General features: G+C 41.6%; 1 protein-coding gene across 1 annotated transcript in view; it reads right to left on the bottom strand.

Annotated features, from left to right (window-relative positions):
* Positions 1 to 6,072: 6,072 nt before the first annotated feature.
* LOC104946679 (probable phospholipid-transporting ATPase IIB) overlaps positions 6,073 to 15,858 on the bottom strand; it is a gene marked incomplete at its 5' end in the record, with an annotated part of 18,446 nt that continues 8,660 nt past the window's right edge. Inside the window, 8 exons of the mRNA XM_010772555.1 lie at positions 6,073 to 7,722; positions 7,988 to 8,020; positions 8,794 to 8,997; positions 10,681 to 10,738; positions 11,697 to 11,805; positions 12,064 to 12,128; positions 12,311 to 12,466; positions 12,770 to 12,834. Coding sequence (XP_010770857.1) covers positions 7,586 to 7,722; positions 7,988 to 8,020; positions 8,794 to 8,997; positions 10,681 to 10,738; positions 11,697 to 11,805; positions 12,064 to 12,128; positions 12,311 to 12,466; positions 12,770 to 12,834 — 827 coding nt within the window. The remainder of the gene's footprint in view (positions 7,723 to 7,987; positions 8,021 to 8,793; positions 8,998 to 10,680; positions 10,739 to 11,696; positions 11,806 to 12,063; positions 12,129 to 12,310; positions 12,467 to 12,769; positions 12,835 to 15,858) is intronic.

The following is a 15,858-nucleotide window of genomic DNA, read 5'->3' as shown; positions in this document are numbered from 1 at the left end:
CTACCGGTATGCTTAGTCCTACTTTAGTTACTGTACTGCAGAAAGCAGACGGCACTGCGCTCACAACACCACAACAGATCAAAACCATGGACACACTGGCACATAAATGACATAAACCAATTTGTAGCCTAAATTGCATAAGCTACAGTATTGCAACTAAGCAGACAACGCTGCTCTCTCTCTCTCTATCTCCACTTTCAAATCTATTTAAAACATCATAACAAACACAATTCCCGTAAAAACGTATTAATAAACAAAACGAAAATATAGCCTACTTATGCAAACAACAATTGAATCTGGACTTGAAATTATTATTATTAGGCCTAGCCTACACCTTGCAAATAAGCAGACAGCACTGCTTAACACACACACACACACACCACAGCACACACACACACACACATCAACACACAACACAGCACACACACCTCCGTTTTGAAGAACTGATACATCCAGAAATGGATGAACAAACGTTTGCAGCCCAAGTATTCCAGACTTTGCAGTCTATCCCCATGGTATTTGATTGTAAGTCTTGTTTCCTCCGCCACATCTCCTCCGTCCATGACCTCTGGGAAAGGTTAGCTTGCGAGCTACCAGGGGTAACGTTGCTAGCGCAGCTAACGTTAACGTTAGTGGCTAGCATTATCCACAGTCTTTAGGCCGGGCTCTTTGTATGATGTAAGTACTAAGTCTAGTAGCAGTCTTCACTTGCTAGGTTCGGTGGCTGCTATCCTCTTTCTTCTTGTGGAATTATATTCTCTTGTAGAAAGAAGTCAAGTAAAGAAAATGTTAGCCTGGCCATTATAGACTTTTTGGTTAGCGTTCTTGAGGGAAAGAGCTGCCGCAAAATAGGCGAGCTGACACAGAGCTCGCCCGCCGCGTCACGAGTTGATACGAATCATAATTTTTTTAAGGAAATCGCTTTTTAATTTTTTATTATAATATTTGAAAATGTATTATGTGTGTGTCATTATTACACAAATACACACTTGCAAACTGAAACCACTGGCACCATGATTTTATATTCTACTTAGACCATTTAAAAAGAAAGATCATGCTCCAAATAAGTGGGGGTACGGCGTACCCCCGCGATCCAACGCCCCACCTAACCACTGGTTAAGACCACCACCCCATCAATCACCTCCTCTGCTGAAACCTACCAATCAGAGTATGGGCCGTGTCTTCACAGAATACGTTTTTGGGGGAACAAAATCAAGATTTTAAAAAGGCGAGTGGATTTTTGGCAGGCGTGAGTGTGGACCAACGATTGAACGATAACAAGAACTCGCTCTCACCAAGTACGACTCGGATTCCCCCTCGTTCGTACCAAACGAGCCGTTCCAAAAGAATCGGCTTTTGTCGCGACCGACACATCACTAATACAGTACTATCGATCCCGTTATCGCTCCTTGATCCTCGGTCACTCCGGCACAAATTAGGCCACTGGGGACGCTCAACTCAAGATGGCGCAACACAAATCCAATTAGTGATACCGAGAACCGAGGAGCGAGGAAATGAGAAAATAACCAAAGCGTGAGACGCAGCAGTGAGTCCCGTCATGGATGTATAATAAGAACTGGATACAGCGTGGGAAGGCGGGGCCTCATTAATTCCTATGAGAGTTGCTCATTGGCCGCAATGATGATAAAATGGCCCCAACTTTTGGTAACAGTGCGCATTGCGCTATAAGCGCACATACCGGTACTCTCTCACGGCATGCGGTAATCTGGTGACGTTTCGCTCTCTACAAAAGTTGGGCCATTTTATCATCATGCGCCAATGAGCAACTCCCTCATAGGCAATTAATGGGCCCCGCTACCCCACGCTGTAAATCCAGTTCCTTATTATACATCCATCGACGCGGGACTCACTGGCTGCGTCCTCACTTGGTTAATTTTTCCCATTTCCTCGCTCCTCGGTCTCGGTCTCACTAATTGATTGTGTGCGCCATCCTTGAAGTGCGTCCCAGGTGGCCTAATTTGTTGCCCGGAGGCAACGAGGATCCAAAGGAGCGATAACGGAGCGATAGTATGTATAGTGATGTTGGTCGCGAACAAGCGTTTCTTTTGAACCGGCTCTTTTGGTTAAACGGAACGAGGGGAATCGAGTCGTACTTGGTGAGAGCCCCGTTCTTGTTATCGTTCAATCGTTGGGTCCACCACTCACTGCCTTGCCAAAATCCACTGCCTTTTAAAAATCCTTGATTTTTGTTCCCCAAACGTATTCTGGTGAAGACACGCCATACTTCTGATTGGTAGGTTTCAGCATGAGGAAGTGAGGATGGGGTTGGGTCTTTTAACCCAGTGGTGTAGTGGGCGTTGGACGCGGGGGTACGCCCGTTACCCCCACTTATTTGGAGCATGGATCTTTCTTTTTAATGGTCTAATAAATATAAAATCCCAATTGCCAGTGTGGTATCAGTTTGCAAAGTGTGTATTTGTGTAATAATGACACACACATAATACATTTCAAAAGTATTTAATAAAAATAAAAGCGTTTCCCTTTAAAAAATTTACGATTCGTCATCAAGCGCTCTGACGCGGCGGCGAGCCTCGGGGTGCGTGTCCAGCCCACTCGCCTATTTTGCGGGCAGCTCTTTCCTCTCCAAGAACGCTAAACCACAAAAGCCTCCTATAATGGCAGGCCTTAACATTTTTTACTGTTTGACCTCTTTTCCTAAAAAGAATATAATTCACAAGGAAGAAAGAGGCTAGCAGCACCCGAAGCCTACAAGTGAAGCTGCTACTAGACTAGTACACATCCGATCACAAAGGAGCCGGCCCTAAACAGACGTGGATAATGCTAGCACTAACGTTAACGTTAGCTGCCGCTATGCAACGTCCCCCTGGCTAGCTCAAAGGGCGTAAGCCTTTCCCAAGAGGTTGGACGGAGGAATGTGGCCGGGAGGAAACAAGAAAGGGCAATACCCCATGGATAAGACTGCAAAGCCTGGGAAACTGGCTGGCAAAGGTTTGTTCATCCATTTCGGATGTATCATCTTCAAAACGGAAAGGTGTGTGTGTGGGTGTGTCGTGGGTGTGTGTGTGTGTGGTGGTGGTGTGTTGTGTGGTGGTGTGGTGTGTGTGTAAAACAGTGGCCGTCTGCTTTATTTGCAATGTGCTAGGCCTATTTCAAGTCAGATTCAATGGTTGTTTTGGCATAAGTAGGCTAATATTTTTCGTTTGTTTATTTAATACGTTTTTACGGAATTGTGTTTGTTATGAGTTTTTAAATAGAGTTTTTGAAAGTGGAGATAGAGAAGAGAGAGAAGCAGGTGTCCTGCTTAGTTGCAATACTGCGTAGCTTATCAATTTTAGGCCTACAAATTGTTTATGGTCATTTTGTGGCCAGTGGTGTCCATGGTTTTTTGGAGTCTGTGTGTGTGTTGAGCGCAGTGCCGTCTGTTTCCTGCAGTACAGTAACTAAAGTAGACTAAGCATACCGGTAGTATTATGTTCTGTGGACCTGTCTGCCCCGTTTTTGGTGAGTGCACTGCGTGGCGTGCCCGCACCTTTGTTGCATGTGGTTATGGGATGACCTAATTAAAATAGCGCCCCCCAGGTAAAAAAAAAATCCCCACTTCCTTAATGGAATAAGCGAGAGAGAAAGTCATAACAAGTGGTACAGGACAGGTAGAGCCACGTTGTTTTTCGGATGGGAAAAATGAGCCAAATGCAAAACGCCAGCAGCATTTGGAGCACTTCACCAAAACCCAGGCAGTGATAAAGCGCACCATTTGTAGAGGCCAAATATCCTTCACAGCAGGGTCCAGACAAATAACGCCGATGCCACTTAAACAAACACAGTATCTAAAATTAAGAGTTGCCGTGAATTTTCATAAAAGGCAAATTTATTTCGTTTAAGTGGACCTATCATGTCTATATGTTGAAACATAGTTTGTAGGGGTCCATACCTATATAAAACATGTCTGTACGAAGTTTTTTTTCAAAATACCAAACAGATCATGCATTTTAGCCATGCCTCATTTCGCTCTATTTGCTCTTTTCCGGCCCTGTTTTTGCAAGGGCTGATTCTGCTTTTGCATCAGACTACAGTGCCACTTACAGGCCTGGCATATGTACTACAGCGTCTCCAGCGCTTTCGAGCGGTCTCTCATTCCCCTGATAGGTGGAGAGTTGCCCATATAGGCGGAGCACCCCTTTTCTGACGTCAGAAACATTCAAATAATGATCAGCTCCATTGCAGCCCCGTTTTTAGAGATTTGGGTATGGAGGAAAAGAGAGAGGGTTGTGTTTTCTGACACTTGGTGAGTTCCCTGACACACCGGGGACACATATTCGTGTATAAAAGACGTACTAAAGTGCATTTTGCATGATAGGTCCCCTTTACAGAGGGTACATTCAAAGTAGTACATTCACTGACATGAATATGGCGCCACCTTGTCATGTTTACAATGCGGATTATTGACATTAGGTCTGGCAATACAGTCAATCATTATCCTGGTGATTATTTCGCAGATAAACCTAGTAACCCCGCCCCCTTTAAAAAAAAAACGGCTCTTTTGAATGGCTCTTTGAAAGGAACGGAGCCATAAGATCCGGCTCCCTTCAAAGAGCCATAACTAGTCACTAGTATGTATGAGCGATAGTCGAGGAACTACCGGACCATCCTCCGGTGAAATCCTCAGACAGTCGCCCCGCCTCCTTACTGTGTATCGCTCACTGATTGGACGATGCAGCGCATGCACTGATCTGTTGCTTCTTGACATGAGAGCAGTTTACCAGCGGAGTGAAGAAAACACATGAAACTCACTCCTCAGTTTATACTGCGTTACACGGAGTAGAGCATCATTTATACCGCTCACTTTAGCTGTGACATCACAACCTAATGGGGGTCCTGGCAGCTACTTTAAAGGCAGTTTCTCAAAACAGAATGCATGCATTTCACCAGGCGCGTCGCCTGGGCTGGGCATCCGGGGCTTTCGCAGAAAATCTGTTTGGAGTTCTGTTTCACATGGGTGTTAAAATAAGTATGCATATATCTTAATTTTGCCCTCAAAGTGCACCAGATTGATGCTTTTAACTTCAATATTTAAAAAAAAATCTTCACGGGGGAGAATGGACCCCCCAAGAGGAGGTGAGGACCCTCTAGCGGAGGTTACCCCCGTTTACACCTACAGTATATGCCTTGAGCTGATTATCGAGCCTTCATTGTAACAGTCGCCGGTGTACTGTGTTTGCGTGTGGGGAGTGTTGCAGCAGAAAGTTACCTTAATGTACCTTAATAAACTGTGGGCTAAACCCGAATGTTTCCAGGTCCAGGAAACGCCCTTGCATTTCACTGTGGATTTAGAATTTTAAATGAATAAATAAATGATATCACAAAGTTTGACCCAAAGTTGTTCCATAATTCCAGCTCAGATTTTGACCATGAAAAGGCAAATTAAGCGGATAAATTGGCACAAGCTAACTGTTTTTAAACAAACATCAGTAAGAACCATCACTACCACAGACATATAACACAGACTGCGCACATGTCACCGGCGTTGATTTAGCATTTTGACACTTTCACAGTAGGCCTATTTGTATGGCTTCTAGATATGCTTTATAATCAACATAAATCTCACTTAATATACAATGGGATCTTTAAAACATAAAAATACAAATACAATTTCAAATTTTATACAAATATTTAAAATAAATTAGCACTTTATCTGCTTTCTGATGCAAAAAGTTTGATTACCAAGTTATTCAACAGGGGGCTATTAAAGTTATATAAGTCTAAAATACAAATACAATTCAAAAACATATATGTATTGATGATATTTTAAATGAATAAAATAAATCCGAAAACAAGTGGGCCATTAATATTGTGGAGGATAAAGTAAAATGTTTGCCTCTGAATTGTATTCGAGTAAAAGTATATATTAGCAGTATAAGTATTTCAGTGTAATACTTTACTTTGAGCCACATCCGTCCACATCCATGTCCAAGGTTTAGTCTCTACCTCCATCTAGTGGCCACAAGATGCACTTCATGGTGAATAAAACAAACTCTCCTGAAGAGTTTCTGTTGCTATATAGATGTTTTAGAAAAAAAAATGATATGTATAGAAACTGTTGTCTCTTTTTATTATTCATTTTCAATAACAATTGTATAAATAAAGACATACTGTTAGAAATCGCAGTGTAGGACAGGGAAAGCAAGTTGACAAGAAAGAAAAGTGTATACATTATCACATACACAGAACACAGGTCTCAGCAGGAAACACTTTTGGAATTGCTCTTCATAAGAATGTCAATACGGAATTTAAAACGCTGTGTCGCAGTCGCACAACTGCATCATTTATTAGTCTTTTTAATTATAGTGTAGCTACATTTTACAGTATAGTTGCCACGATTTAAACTAACAGCCGTGTTTAGGAATGATCGACCTGAGTTTAACTCAACTATGATTCAAAGATATATGACAACCAGACTAATAATCATAGCTATAATAAATCCTGTTTACTGAAATGTATATTTAAAAAAACTGATTTAACACTGAGCTTAGATCATGCTCAACAATAGCATTACACAGAGGGAATGATAAAACTCATTCCTCCTCAAAGAGAGCTCAATGTCACCGTCTGCTACAGGACAAAGTCACATGGAAGCCCAGGGGAGTCATATTGTCAGTAAAGGTCTAAAAATAAACAGCCGTCAGTATTCGGGGTCCTTTGTTGTGACTTTTAAAGTGGTTTCCTCTTCGGAAAAATGTTTTCTTTAAGAGAATTGAAGTTCCTCGAGGTTCACATCTGGCTGCAGAGGTAACTAAAACAAACACCTCTGATGATTGTTTATGTGAGATGCAGCTTCAGCACACTAACACACGTCATGGTGAGGCACAAAGCGAGCGGCCACGTCCAAACAGGAAGTTTGGCAGACATCGACAAACATCGCAAATACACTAACAAAACAATGTTTAGTGCTGCTATGGAGTGCTGGTTCATAATACAGAGATGATAATGTCATGCGCCGTCTTACAAAATGTAAAGGACGCGAAGCAGCAAACGCACAGAAATAAAGTTTTACCAGCATTTGTGAATGTCGTAATGTTTATCTTTAAAGAATTAGCGCAGTGAGGTTTTACCGTGACAGCATTAAGGATCAATGCTGCATGTAAAGGCTTTATTAACAGTAACAAAGAAAACACTTTTGTCCCTACTCAACTCAGTTAAAAAAATGCAGGCCGGCAACTGTAATTAATACCAAGAATAAAAAAACGACACTAAAAAAATTCTAAACTTCACATATAAAAATGTAGACATCCAAAAAAATGCAGAACTGTATAAAATGACATTTGGATTGTTTGAAATGCGTTAAAACAAATAAAGGCAGATTGACCCTTTATGAAAAATGGGGTCTTAGTGCAGTCACTCACACCGTGTTGCCCTTCTTTTGCGTGACTAAATCCATCGTTTAGAGTCTTCCCATGTGCTCTGTTTTTTCAAGTAATCCCAAATCTCAGTGAGATAATCCGAAGAACTGATTTCCCTCCATTTTGGATTGTTCCAGTGGTTCCTTACCTGTCCATCACTGAGGATCGGCGAGTGGAAAAAGTGCTGACAATGGAAAGCTCATGGCTTATGAGGAGAGTTTGGAGTAGCTCGGGGGGGAGAACTTGCGTTTCAGGTACTTGATGATGTAGAGAGGAAGACAGCTGACCAACGTGATGGCCGACACCTTCCACAGGAAAGGCCACGTCGTGATGAAGGACAGGTCTGGGGGGGGGGGAAGAACAGCTTGAATACACTTTTTTTTTTGTGGTTTATTACTTCACGGGATTGTAAGCATTCAATCTAGTATGCAACTTGATCACAGGGCGATAAAACCACACGAACAGTGGAGAGACAGCGGAGAAGAATCCAATCACAACATGATGACACAAGCTCAAATGGAAAAAACACAACATGATGACACAGACAAACATCACTGGGAAGTGCAAAGAGATACATGAGGAGATCAACTGACAGGCTGCCAACCTACCAAGGAAAGCTCCCAGGGACACCCTGCCTATGCCTGTCGCAAACATACAGGAGCATAAGAGAGCAGCAGAAACAGTGAGACAGGTTAGCAGTGATGACAGGGACAGACAGACGGAAGCATAAAAGCACAGAGCTAAAACTACTGCACACCATTAGGAGTAGTGTTGTAGTGTTACATTAGATTCAAAACAAAGCAGTTACAGAGAGAAAGTGTCAAATTAATACTGGATTAAAAGGGTTAAGTGAAGATATGCTTCTACGATAGTGAAAAGCCAGAGCTATGTGCTACATGAAAGCAGACCAGAATGGATTAGCCAATGTATTCAAATGATATCTTATTTGGGATCTATTTCAATAAGCTCTAGTCATTTCAAAGTCTGAAATGTGAGGATTTGCTTATTTTCTTTGTCACATGTAATAGTAAACTACATTTCTTTGGGTTTTGGTGGGCTGGTGGAACAAAAGTAGCAATTTCATAATTTTAACTTGGGTTTTGGGAAATTACATTAATAATTGTTCTATATCTTTTGACATTTTAAAGAGAAATAATGTCACAACATGTATTTATTTAGAAAGGAATAAGCAGATGAATCTATAACAAAATGTAAGTTAACTGACATTTTTCCAAAAGCCTTGTGTGGGTAACTTCTCTAATATTTATTTATATATTTTCAGTTTTCATTAAACTTTGACACATTCAATTATTCAAACTCATTTCATAAATGTATTTTTTTATTAAACAAATAAGCTTTTCTTTTAGTTTCCGAGGTTTTCAAAGATACAAGCGTGGAGTCAATGGAGACCTACCGAAGTACTCGTTGAGGAAGGCGAGGGAGGCCAGGTAGCAGCCCAGGCTGAAGAACTCGGCCACCACCATGAGCCAGTGCCAGGTGCGGATGGTGAGTGCCACCATCAGCAGCTCCGTGATGATGAGCGCCGTGAAGGAGATGGCCACCACGTGCACAAACTCAGACTCAAACAGCACCAGAGCGCCGTACATGAGGATGCCCCCTGGTGGCCAGAGGAAACACATCAACCACATGATATTACCAGAACACATTAGTGATGGAGGAGGCGGATTAAACAAGGGCTGTTGTTGAATAATATTTTTGAAAAGTTCCTTAGGGAGTGAAATGACCCGGAAGTACCGTGATAGCCATGATAATATATTTTTGAATTTTCTAGGTGATACGAAAGGAGCTTCAATGCTTCCTTTGTTATCTCCTGCAGCATAGGAAACACCGGACCATGCTCGACTAAAGGAAAGGAGATAACGCTGTCCCACAATTCCTTGCAGCCGGGTAACATTTTAAGTGATGCAACATTTTGCCGTTCACAGAAACAATCTATTGTGGCCAAAAAAGCATCATGTCAGTTACACTGCTTATTTAGCATTTCCCCTCTTGTCAAAACTTGCTAAAGTGCTTTTATGTTCCACTCATACTTATTGAGACTAATAAATAGGGTAATGTTGATACATCTGAGGGGAAAGGAGGTTGAAGGTGAGCACCTGCTACCATTTCATATCATCAATTGTTTTTTCATTCAAACCTTCATAAACAAATTGTAAATAATCTTTTGCCTGTCCACGTTTATAGACCCCGCAAGAACCATCTCGATATGAACACACGCTCTTTTCTTAGTCCCTCTATGGAAGATATGGGGGTTTTCCCACAGCATCAGTAACATCTGCTTTCCACTAGAAGTTGCACCGTCTCAGCACTGTAATTGTCTTTTCCTAAGTCCGGATGATTTCTCATTCACATCTTTCGTTAACGCAAGGACGTTTTCACTGAGGTTAGGAAAAATGGTTAGGAAAACACATAAGACCTGTTTTAAAAAAAAAATAAGATCACAGCCCAGGATTGTAAAGAGAAGGTTGTGTCATTTTTAAAGTATTATTTCTTCATCATTTTTTCTCAGGTCTGCTCCACAGTCAGCTGCCTGGGACATTGAGGCAAGGATGTCTGGAGATAAGGACTGATTTAATAACTTTATAAGAGTTAAAGGTGCTTCAGTGAGTCTGTCTGATTAACATATTTTAGTATCCAGACACTCAGTCATCTTTAGGCGCCTGCTGTATCTTGATAGCTCTTCATTCTGTCATAACCAACACAAATTGAGCTCAATGGCCTCTAACGAATCACATAATTGCTGCTTCATAGTCTCCATACAGCACATTCCAGCGAGTCAAACTCTGTAATAAATTAAACTAGATTGGCGGCTAATATTTTCCTCCTCCTCCTCCGCTGTCGTCCTCTCATATCGTCTTTACATTAACCTGCCCCCCCAACCCTGCCCACCCCCTACCAGAGACCTGGTATTGGCCTTTAATTAAAAAACCCCGAGCTGTCAGGAAGTCACGCTCCAGCAGGAACATAGATCTTTCTCACACGCTGCATGGCTTAGCGATTACAGAAATATCGATTTACTGGACGGACAAAAGCCCTCATGTAAAGGCGGATGGCGGTTGGAAACCTAAGATACTGAGAAAGTGACCGTCCGAGAGTTTGAAGGGGGCCCGGGGACCCTGGTATTAAGACACGCTAGAGAGAGATGATGAAATGGTGGTTGAAGAGTTGCTTTGACAGTCTACAGTAGCAGACTGCACATTCTGTACAGACAAGCCATACTGTACCCGGCTCAGTTACAGATATAAGAGCTATTATGTTACTTTTAGAATGAGCACCTTACCTTGATAGATGCTGATCAAAACCCAGATGAGGAATGTCTTGAAAGATAATGAACGCCCCTGAAAGAGAAACATCATCCATAAGTGGAACACATATATATGATATGACTTGATGTTAGGGAGAACATTTGCAGAAAACAAACTTTAGATTTAAAAGGTCAGGATTTGATTAGATTTTTCAAGCACTGATGGATATGGTAAATGGTATTTATAGCGCTTTATCCGGTCTTTAAGAATCCTGAAAGGGCTTTACAGTACTATATGTACAGTAGTATACAAGTCATCATTCACTTATTCATACAGAGCTATGTGGCACTTGCTAACATTCACACACATTTACACAACGTTGGCATCGGGAGCAACCCGGAGTTAAGAATCATGCCCAAGGATACATCGACATGTCGACTTCGAAGGCTGGGATCGAACCTTCCAATTGAAAGACGACCGCACTACCTCACAGCCAAAGTTGCCCATGATTGTTTCCAATTGTTTGATGATCAAAAGGGTTTTTCTCCCTTAGGGTACGTCCACACAGCAGCGTGCGTTGAAGCTTGCCGGTGGGCCGAACCGGCGTGCGACCAACAACCAATCACATTCATCTCCCGCCCTGGACACACAAGCACGCGGTTTGATTGGCTAGAGCTTGTACTGGCATGTGATTTGATTGGCTGGCGCTTCCGTCAACGCTTGAAAAGTTGAACTTTTCTCAACTTTCGAAGCGAGCAACGGAGGCAAAGCTTCAATGCGGCGCTGCCGTGTGGACGTAGCGTGACACCTCACTAATTAAAAAATAAAATCTTTTAATGTTTTGAAAAGTGCTGATTCAGTCTACCGCTAAGTGTTTTTTACCTTCTGATGCATGTAAGTAAGTGTGGGTGAAGAGAAGAAAAAAAAACAAGGAAAATGGCCAATCCTGTTCTTGATTTTGAACATCAAATCAAAAGCTTTGGATGGATTTCTAATTTAGAATGCATATCGCGACACTGCAAGTAATATATTTAAAAAAAGGGCACTGTACCTTGGTGAGGTCTTTATAAAGCTCTGGGTAGAGAAGAGCCATCTCTGGCTTCACATCTTGGTCCAGAACCAAGGAGAAAACAGGGAACATGGTGTACATGGTGGCATACCTGCAGACAACAAAACAGGGTTAAGATGGACCACATATTTCCACAAATCTGTGCTGTGTTACCGTAAGGCTGTTGCCATATTAGCCATCATTAACCATTGCATTTGGTTGTCCTAAGACCATTATATAGAGGTAATAGCTTTGTGATGCTAAACAGGCAAGTTAGCCCCTTGGCTACAATAGGAGTATCTGTGAGGTGGCAGATACATTTAAAACAATACATTTTTACAACATTAAGACATTTGGAAAAGGTGCATACCCAACCATGAGGAAACCCTGGTACAGTGGCACAGAGGCAAAGTAAAACACAGAAGAGAAGACCGCCTGAGGAAAGGGAACAGAAATGATGTCATAAAGTCAGTTATTTAAGAATGATATTGGCCACAATGTGGAAAATTGTCTCAGGCTTGAGCACTGAGCAATAATTAAAAGCAGGACCACTTATTTAAAACAGGCATCAAGGAGAAAACGACTTAAACATGAATATTGTGTGAGTGTTTTAATACCTGCATGGTGGAGATGATCATGCCTCTGTGCATGACGAACTGACCCAGCGCTGCAGAGCGCTTGTAGCTGTTCCTGCCGTGAACCATGAGCAGGCGCCCGATGTGTTTAAACTGCGTGATGGAGAAGTCTGCAGCCAGAGATGCCTGCTTCCCTTCCTATTCACACACACACACACAATTAGAAAGACGCAGTTGTAAAACACCAAAGTGTTAAACCATATACTTCTGAAATTGTATTAAAAATGATCTAAAGTTACAGAATGTGTCACTTTGTTCCTAGTTACCCTAAAGTTTTTACAGTTTGGTATAATGTGTGGCCTTGCAGGAATAATATCTGTTTGACTTAAATTAAGTGTTTGATAAGGTTTTTCAAGATCATTGCAGTTTCTTTGACTGAACCAACTAGCTCTCTTGAGATCTTAATCAAAATCTGTTTATGTAGTAAATGGAGGTCTTTACCTTTCCTTCAATTCCAATACCACAATCTGCAGCCTGGATCATACTGACATCATTTCCTCCATCACCTTTCACAAAAAGAGAAAAAACAACAAAATAATTGTACAATATTTGAATCTGGAAAAGCTCGATTAAAACATATTCGTATTGTATTTAAGGCTGTAATTGTGGTGAAGTATGTCCCATGTCCTCTTGTATGTTGTGTTTGTGCGATCTCCTGTAAGCCAAATATGATCTGAACTGAATTGAAAGATGCACACTTTGCTGGGTGCTTCTGTTAGTGAGCTTTGACTGCCATCTTGTGGATAAAAGAAGTACAATATATATCAGGGATGCAAACACACGTATGGTGAAAAAAGAGAGAACTATTCGAAGCAGAAAAAAAACAACGTCATATACCATCTGACAAAGGCCTTTGCTATAATGCTTCAATTAACTGGCTATTCTTTATAATATACTCAGATCAATAGGAGACAGAGATGTTAAGTTATAAATCAAGGGTTTTTATTATTATTTACAGCAGGGGTGGGGACCCTTTTTCCTTTCAATTTTTACAACATCCTCAGAGGGCCCTACAAATTATTGAACTGCTTAAAAAAACTAAAATCACAGCCAATTAATTTGGCCCTTCTTTCATGCTGTGCAAAGAAAAAGCTACCTCTTAATCCAGATATCTTACCATGACTCGCGCATGCACGCACGCACGTGCATGGTTGTGGCAGAAAGATATGGACACAAGATGTGTGCAAATGTATTTAGTATCCTATCCATGTGAACAAGATTTAAGTGGGGGGGACCTAACCTCCTCTAGTGGGGTCCGGGGGCATGCTCCCCCGGGAAGATTTTTTTTTTTAATATTGAAGTTAAAAGCATCAATCTGGTGCACTTTGAGAGCAACATGAAGAGATCTATGGATACATCTCTCAACACCCATATGAAACAGAACTGTAAGCAGAGTCTTCTTTTTGGATATTTTACAAATCACTCCCCTTTTAAACTCTATTCTTGTTATTTTTAACAACTTTTTTGTTACTGTCATATTGTATTTTATACCTGTTTTTCATTTAGTCTCTAATGTCTCATTAATAACTATAATGATCATATCAAGGTGTGCCTTAACCTCACTGAGCTGAGGTTATTTGAGCCTCTCAGGAGAGAGCTCTCTTCCACCTGGTTGTAGAAAAGCTCTTTAAATTCGTTAGCATAGCTAGCTAACCAGATGCTAATAACAACAGATCGCCACTGTGCTTTACAACTAGAGACAGCCACGCAAACACTGCGGTGTGTACGGCTCCTTATGGGTACTGCAATATTTGAAGAGCTGGAGCGGCGTTCCGGTGCTCTCCGTCAGCACTCTAGTCTACACTCCTTTCCGACGAGACATATACCACGTGAAGACACGTTACGCTCGTGTTGTGTTCAAGGAACCTGCCCCTGGCCAGGAAAAACAGGCACTCGCTTATTTAATTATTTTGCGGTCTAGATTTCTTCTTCTTTTTTGAAGTGAAAAGTTGTCCGTTAGTCGGACTGACGGACGGACGGACGGACGGGCGGGCGGACTCCCACCCCCCCACGCCCAAAACGAAAACTCTTCGGTTCTCCGCGAATTACACAAGTCACCCGAATCAGCGTTAAAAAAGCCGTCAGAGGGCGGCCTTTTAAAGGAACGTCTGCCGGCTTAACAGTTTCACAAAACTAACGCAGAGTCTTAGTAGGGTCTACTAGGTCTACTACGGTAAGCGACAAGGTAATTGCCAACCGCGCTTCGTTGGAAAAGGCTAGAAACGGTCAATTCGCAGTGCTTAGCCTGGTTTAACGGAATCTAAAATTAAGATGTAGACGTACAGGAAAGGAATTTCACATTGAGTCGGTTCATGAGTTCGTACCTGCTGTGTGCGTGACTACAACCACCGGACGTCTGGCTTGTCCCCTGCCAGCAGCTCGGACTTGAACTATTTTATGGGATCCTTTCCTCGACAGTCTCATCGTGCAACCCACCTATCTACATGACATTCGAGTCACGGGACCGATGGGACCCAACGGTTGGCCCAAAGGGTATCACAGTTCATACATACAGTATAGCATCTGATACTGGACGCAGGTAGTGACCATATAACAACTTGTATACTTCAATAATAATAATCCGACTGAATCGGAATATTCCCAGTCCTATATACATCATATAATTAATAGCTAACTATGACATCCGACTGACGATTGACACGACCTTTCCGCTTAGAACGTACTTTGTATTCCAAGATATGAGTGCCGATCATCGGTATCCGGACATGTTTTTATCTTACGAGGGTGAAAATGTTAGTTCAATATATGGGCGATAGGTCGAGTAATGTAATAACTAGGCTCTTAGCAAAGTCCAGATCCTTAGAGATCACAGAACTACGTGTATGAACCCATATACCCATAGTAGCCTGACATATTGGATGTGACTGTAAAAAAACGAAGATCATAGATGAATCGTGGTTAAAACACCACTTATCACCTAGTCAAAAAAATAGGGTACGTAGCAAGTTTTAAAGTCCTCACAATCGTGGATTATTGTATGCGGCATCGATGCGAAAACACATCACACGACTGCATCCGGAAGTAAAGGACTCAGAGGAACCACGACAATATGGAAATTTAGTATCTCGGAACTAGAAGAGCTCTGAATAAACTTTGGTAAAATTTAACGACACACTTTTAAAGAGTAATAACTCATTATTCGAGAAACGCATGTAACAATAACGGTGGAACACGTAGGTCACCTATTTATGTTTACGACTGAAACACTACGAGTATTGATAACTCGTGACGTATTAAAAGTATGTTTACACTCTACTATACAAGTTGATCAGAATCCGATCCCGGAAGCATATAACACTTTCTTAAAAACAATCACAAAGAGAGTCTCTGTAAGTATATATTCAACACTCATGGAAAAATTCTACGATTCACGTTCCATTCAGCAAGTGGAAGAATAGATAAACTAATTATGAGATATGTTAAAAACGTCAATTATATAGGAAAACATAGCCTACCGAAATAGTCTCACTACACTATAATAAGGTCCTACGTTAATCAGCGAAAAGCCG

Source organism: Notothenia coriiceps, unplaced genomic scaffold (genome assembly GCF_000735185.1).
Source record: "Notothenia coriiceps isolate Sejong01 unplaced genomic scaffold, NC01 NC01_scaffold00011333, whole genome shotgun sequence".
NCBI lineage: Eukaryota > Metazoa > Chordata > Actinopteri > Perciformes > Nototheniidae > Notothenia > Notothenia coriiceps.
The sequence above is the reverse complement of the archived record's forward strand: the minus strand, read 5'-3'. Positions and strand labels throughout refer to the sequence as shown.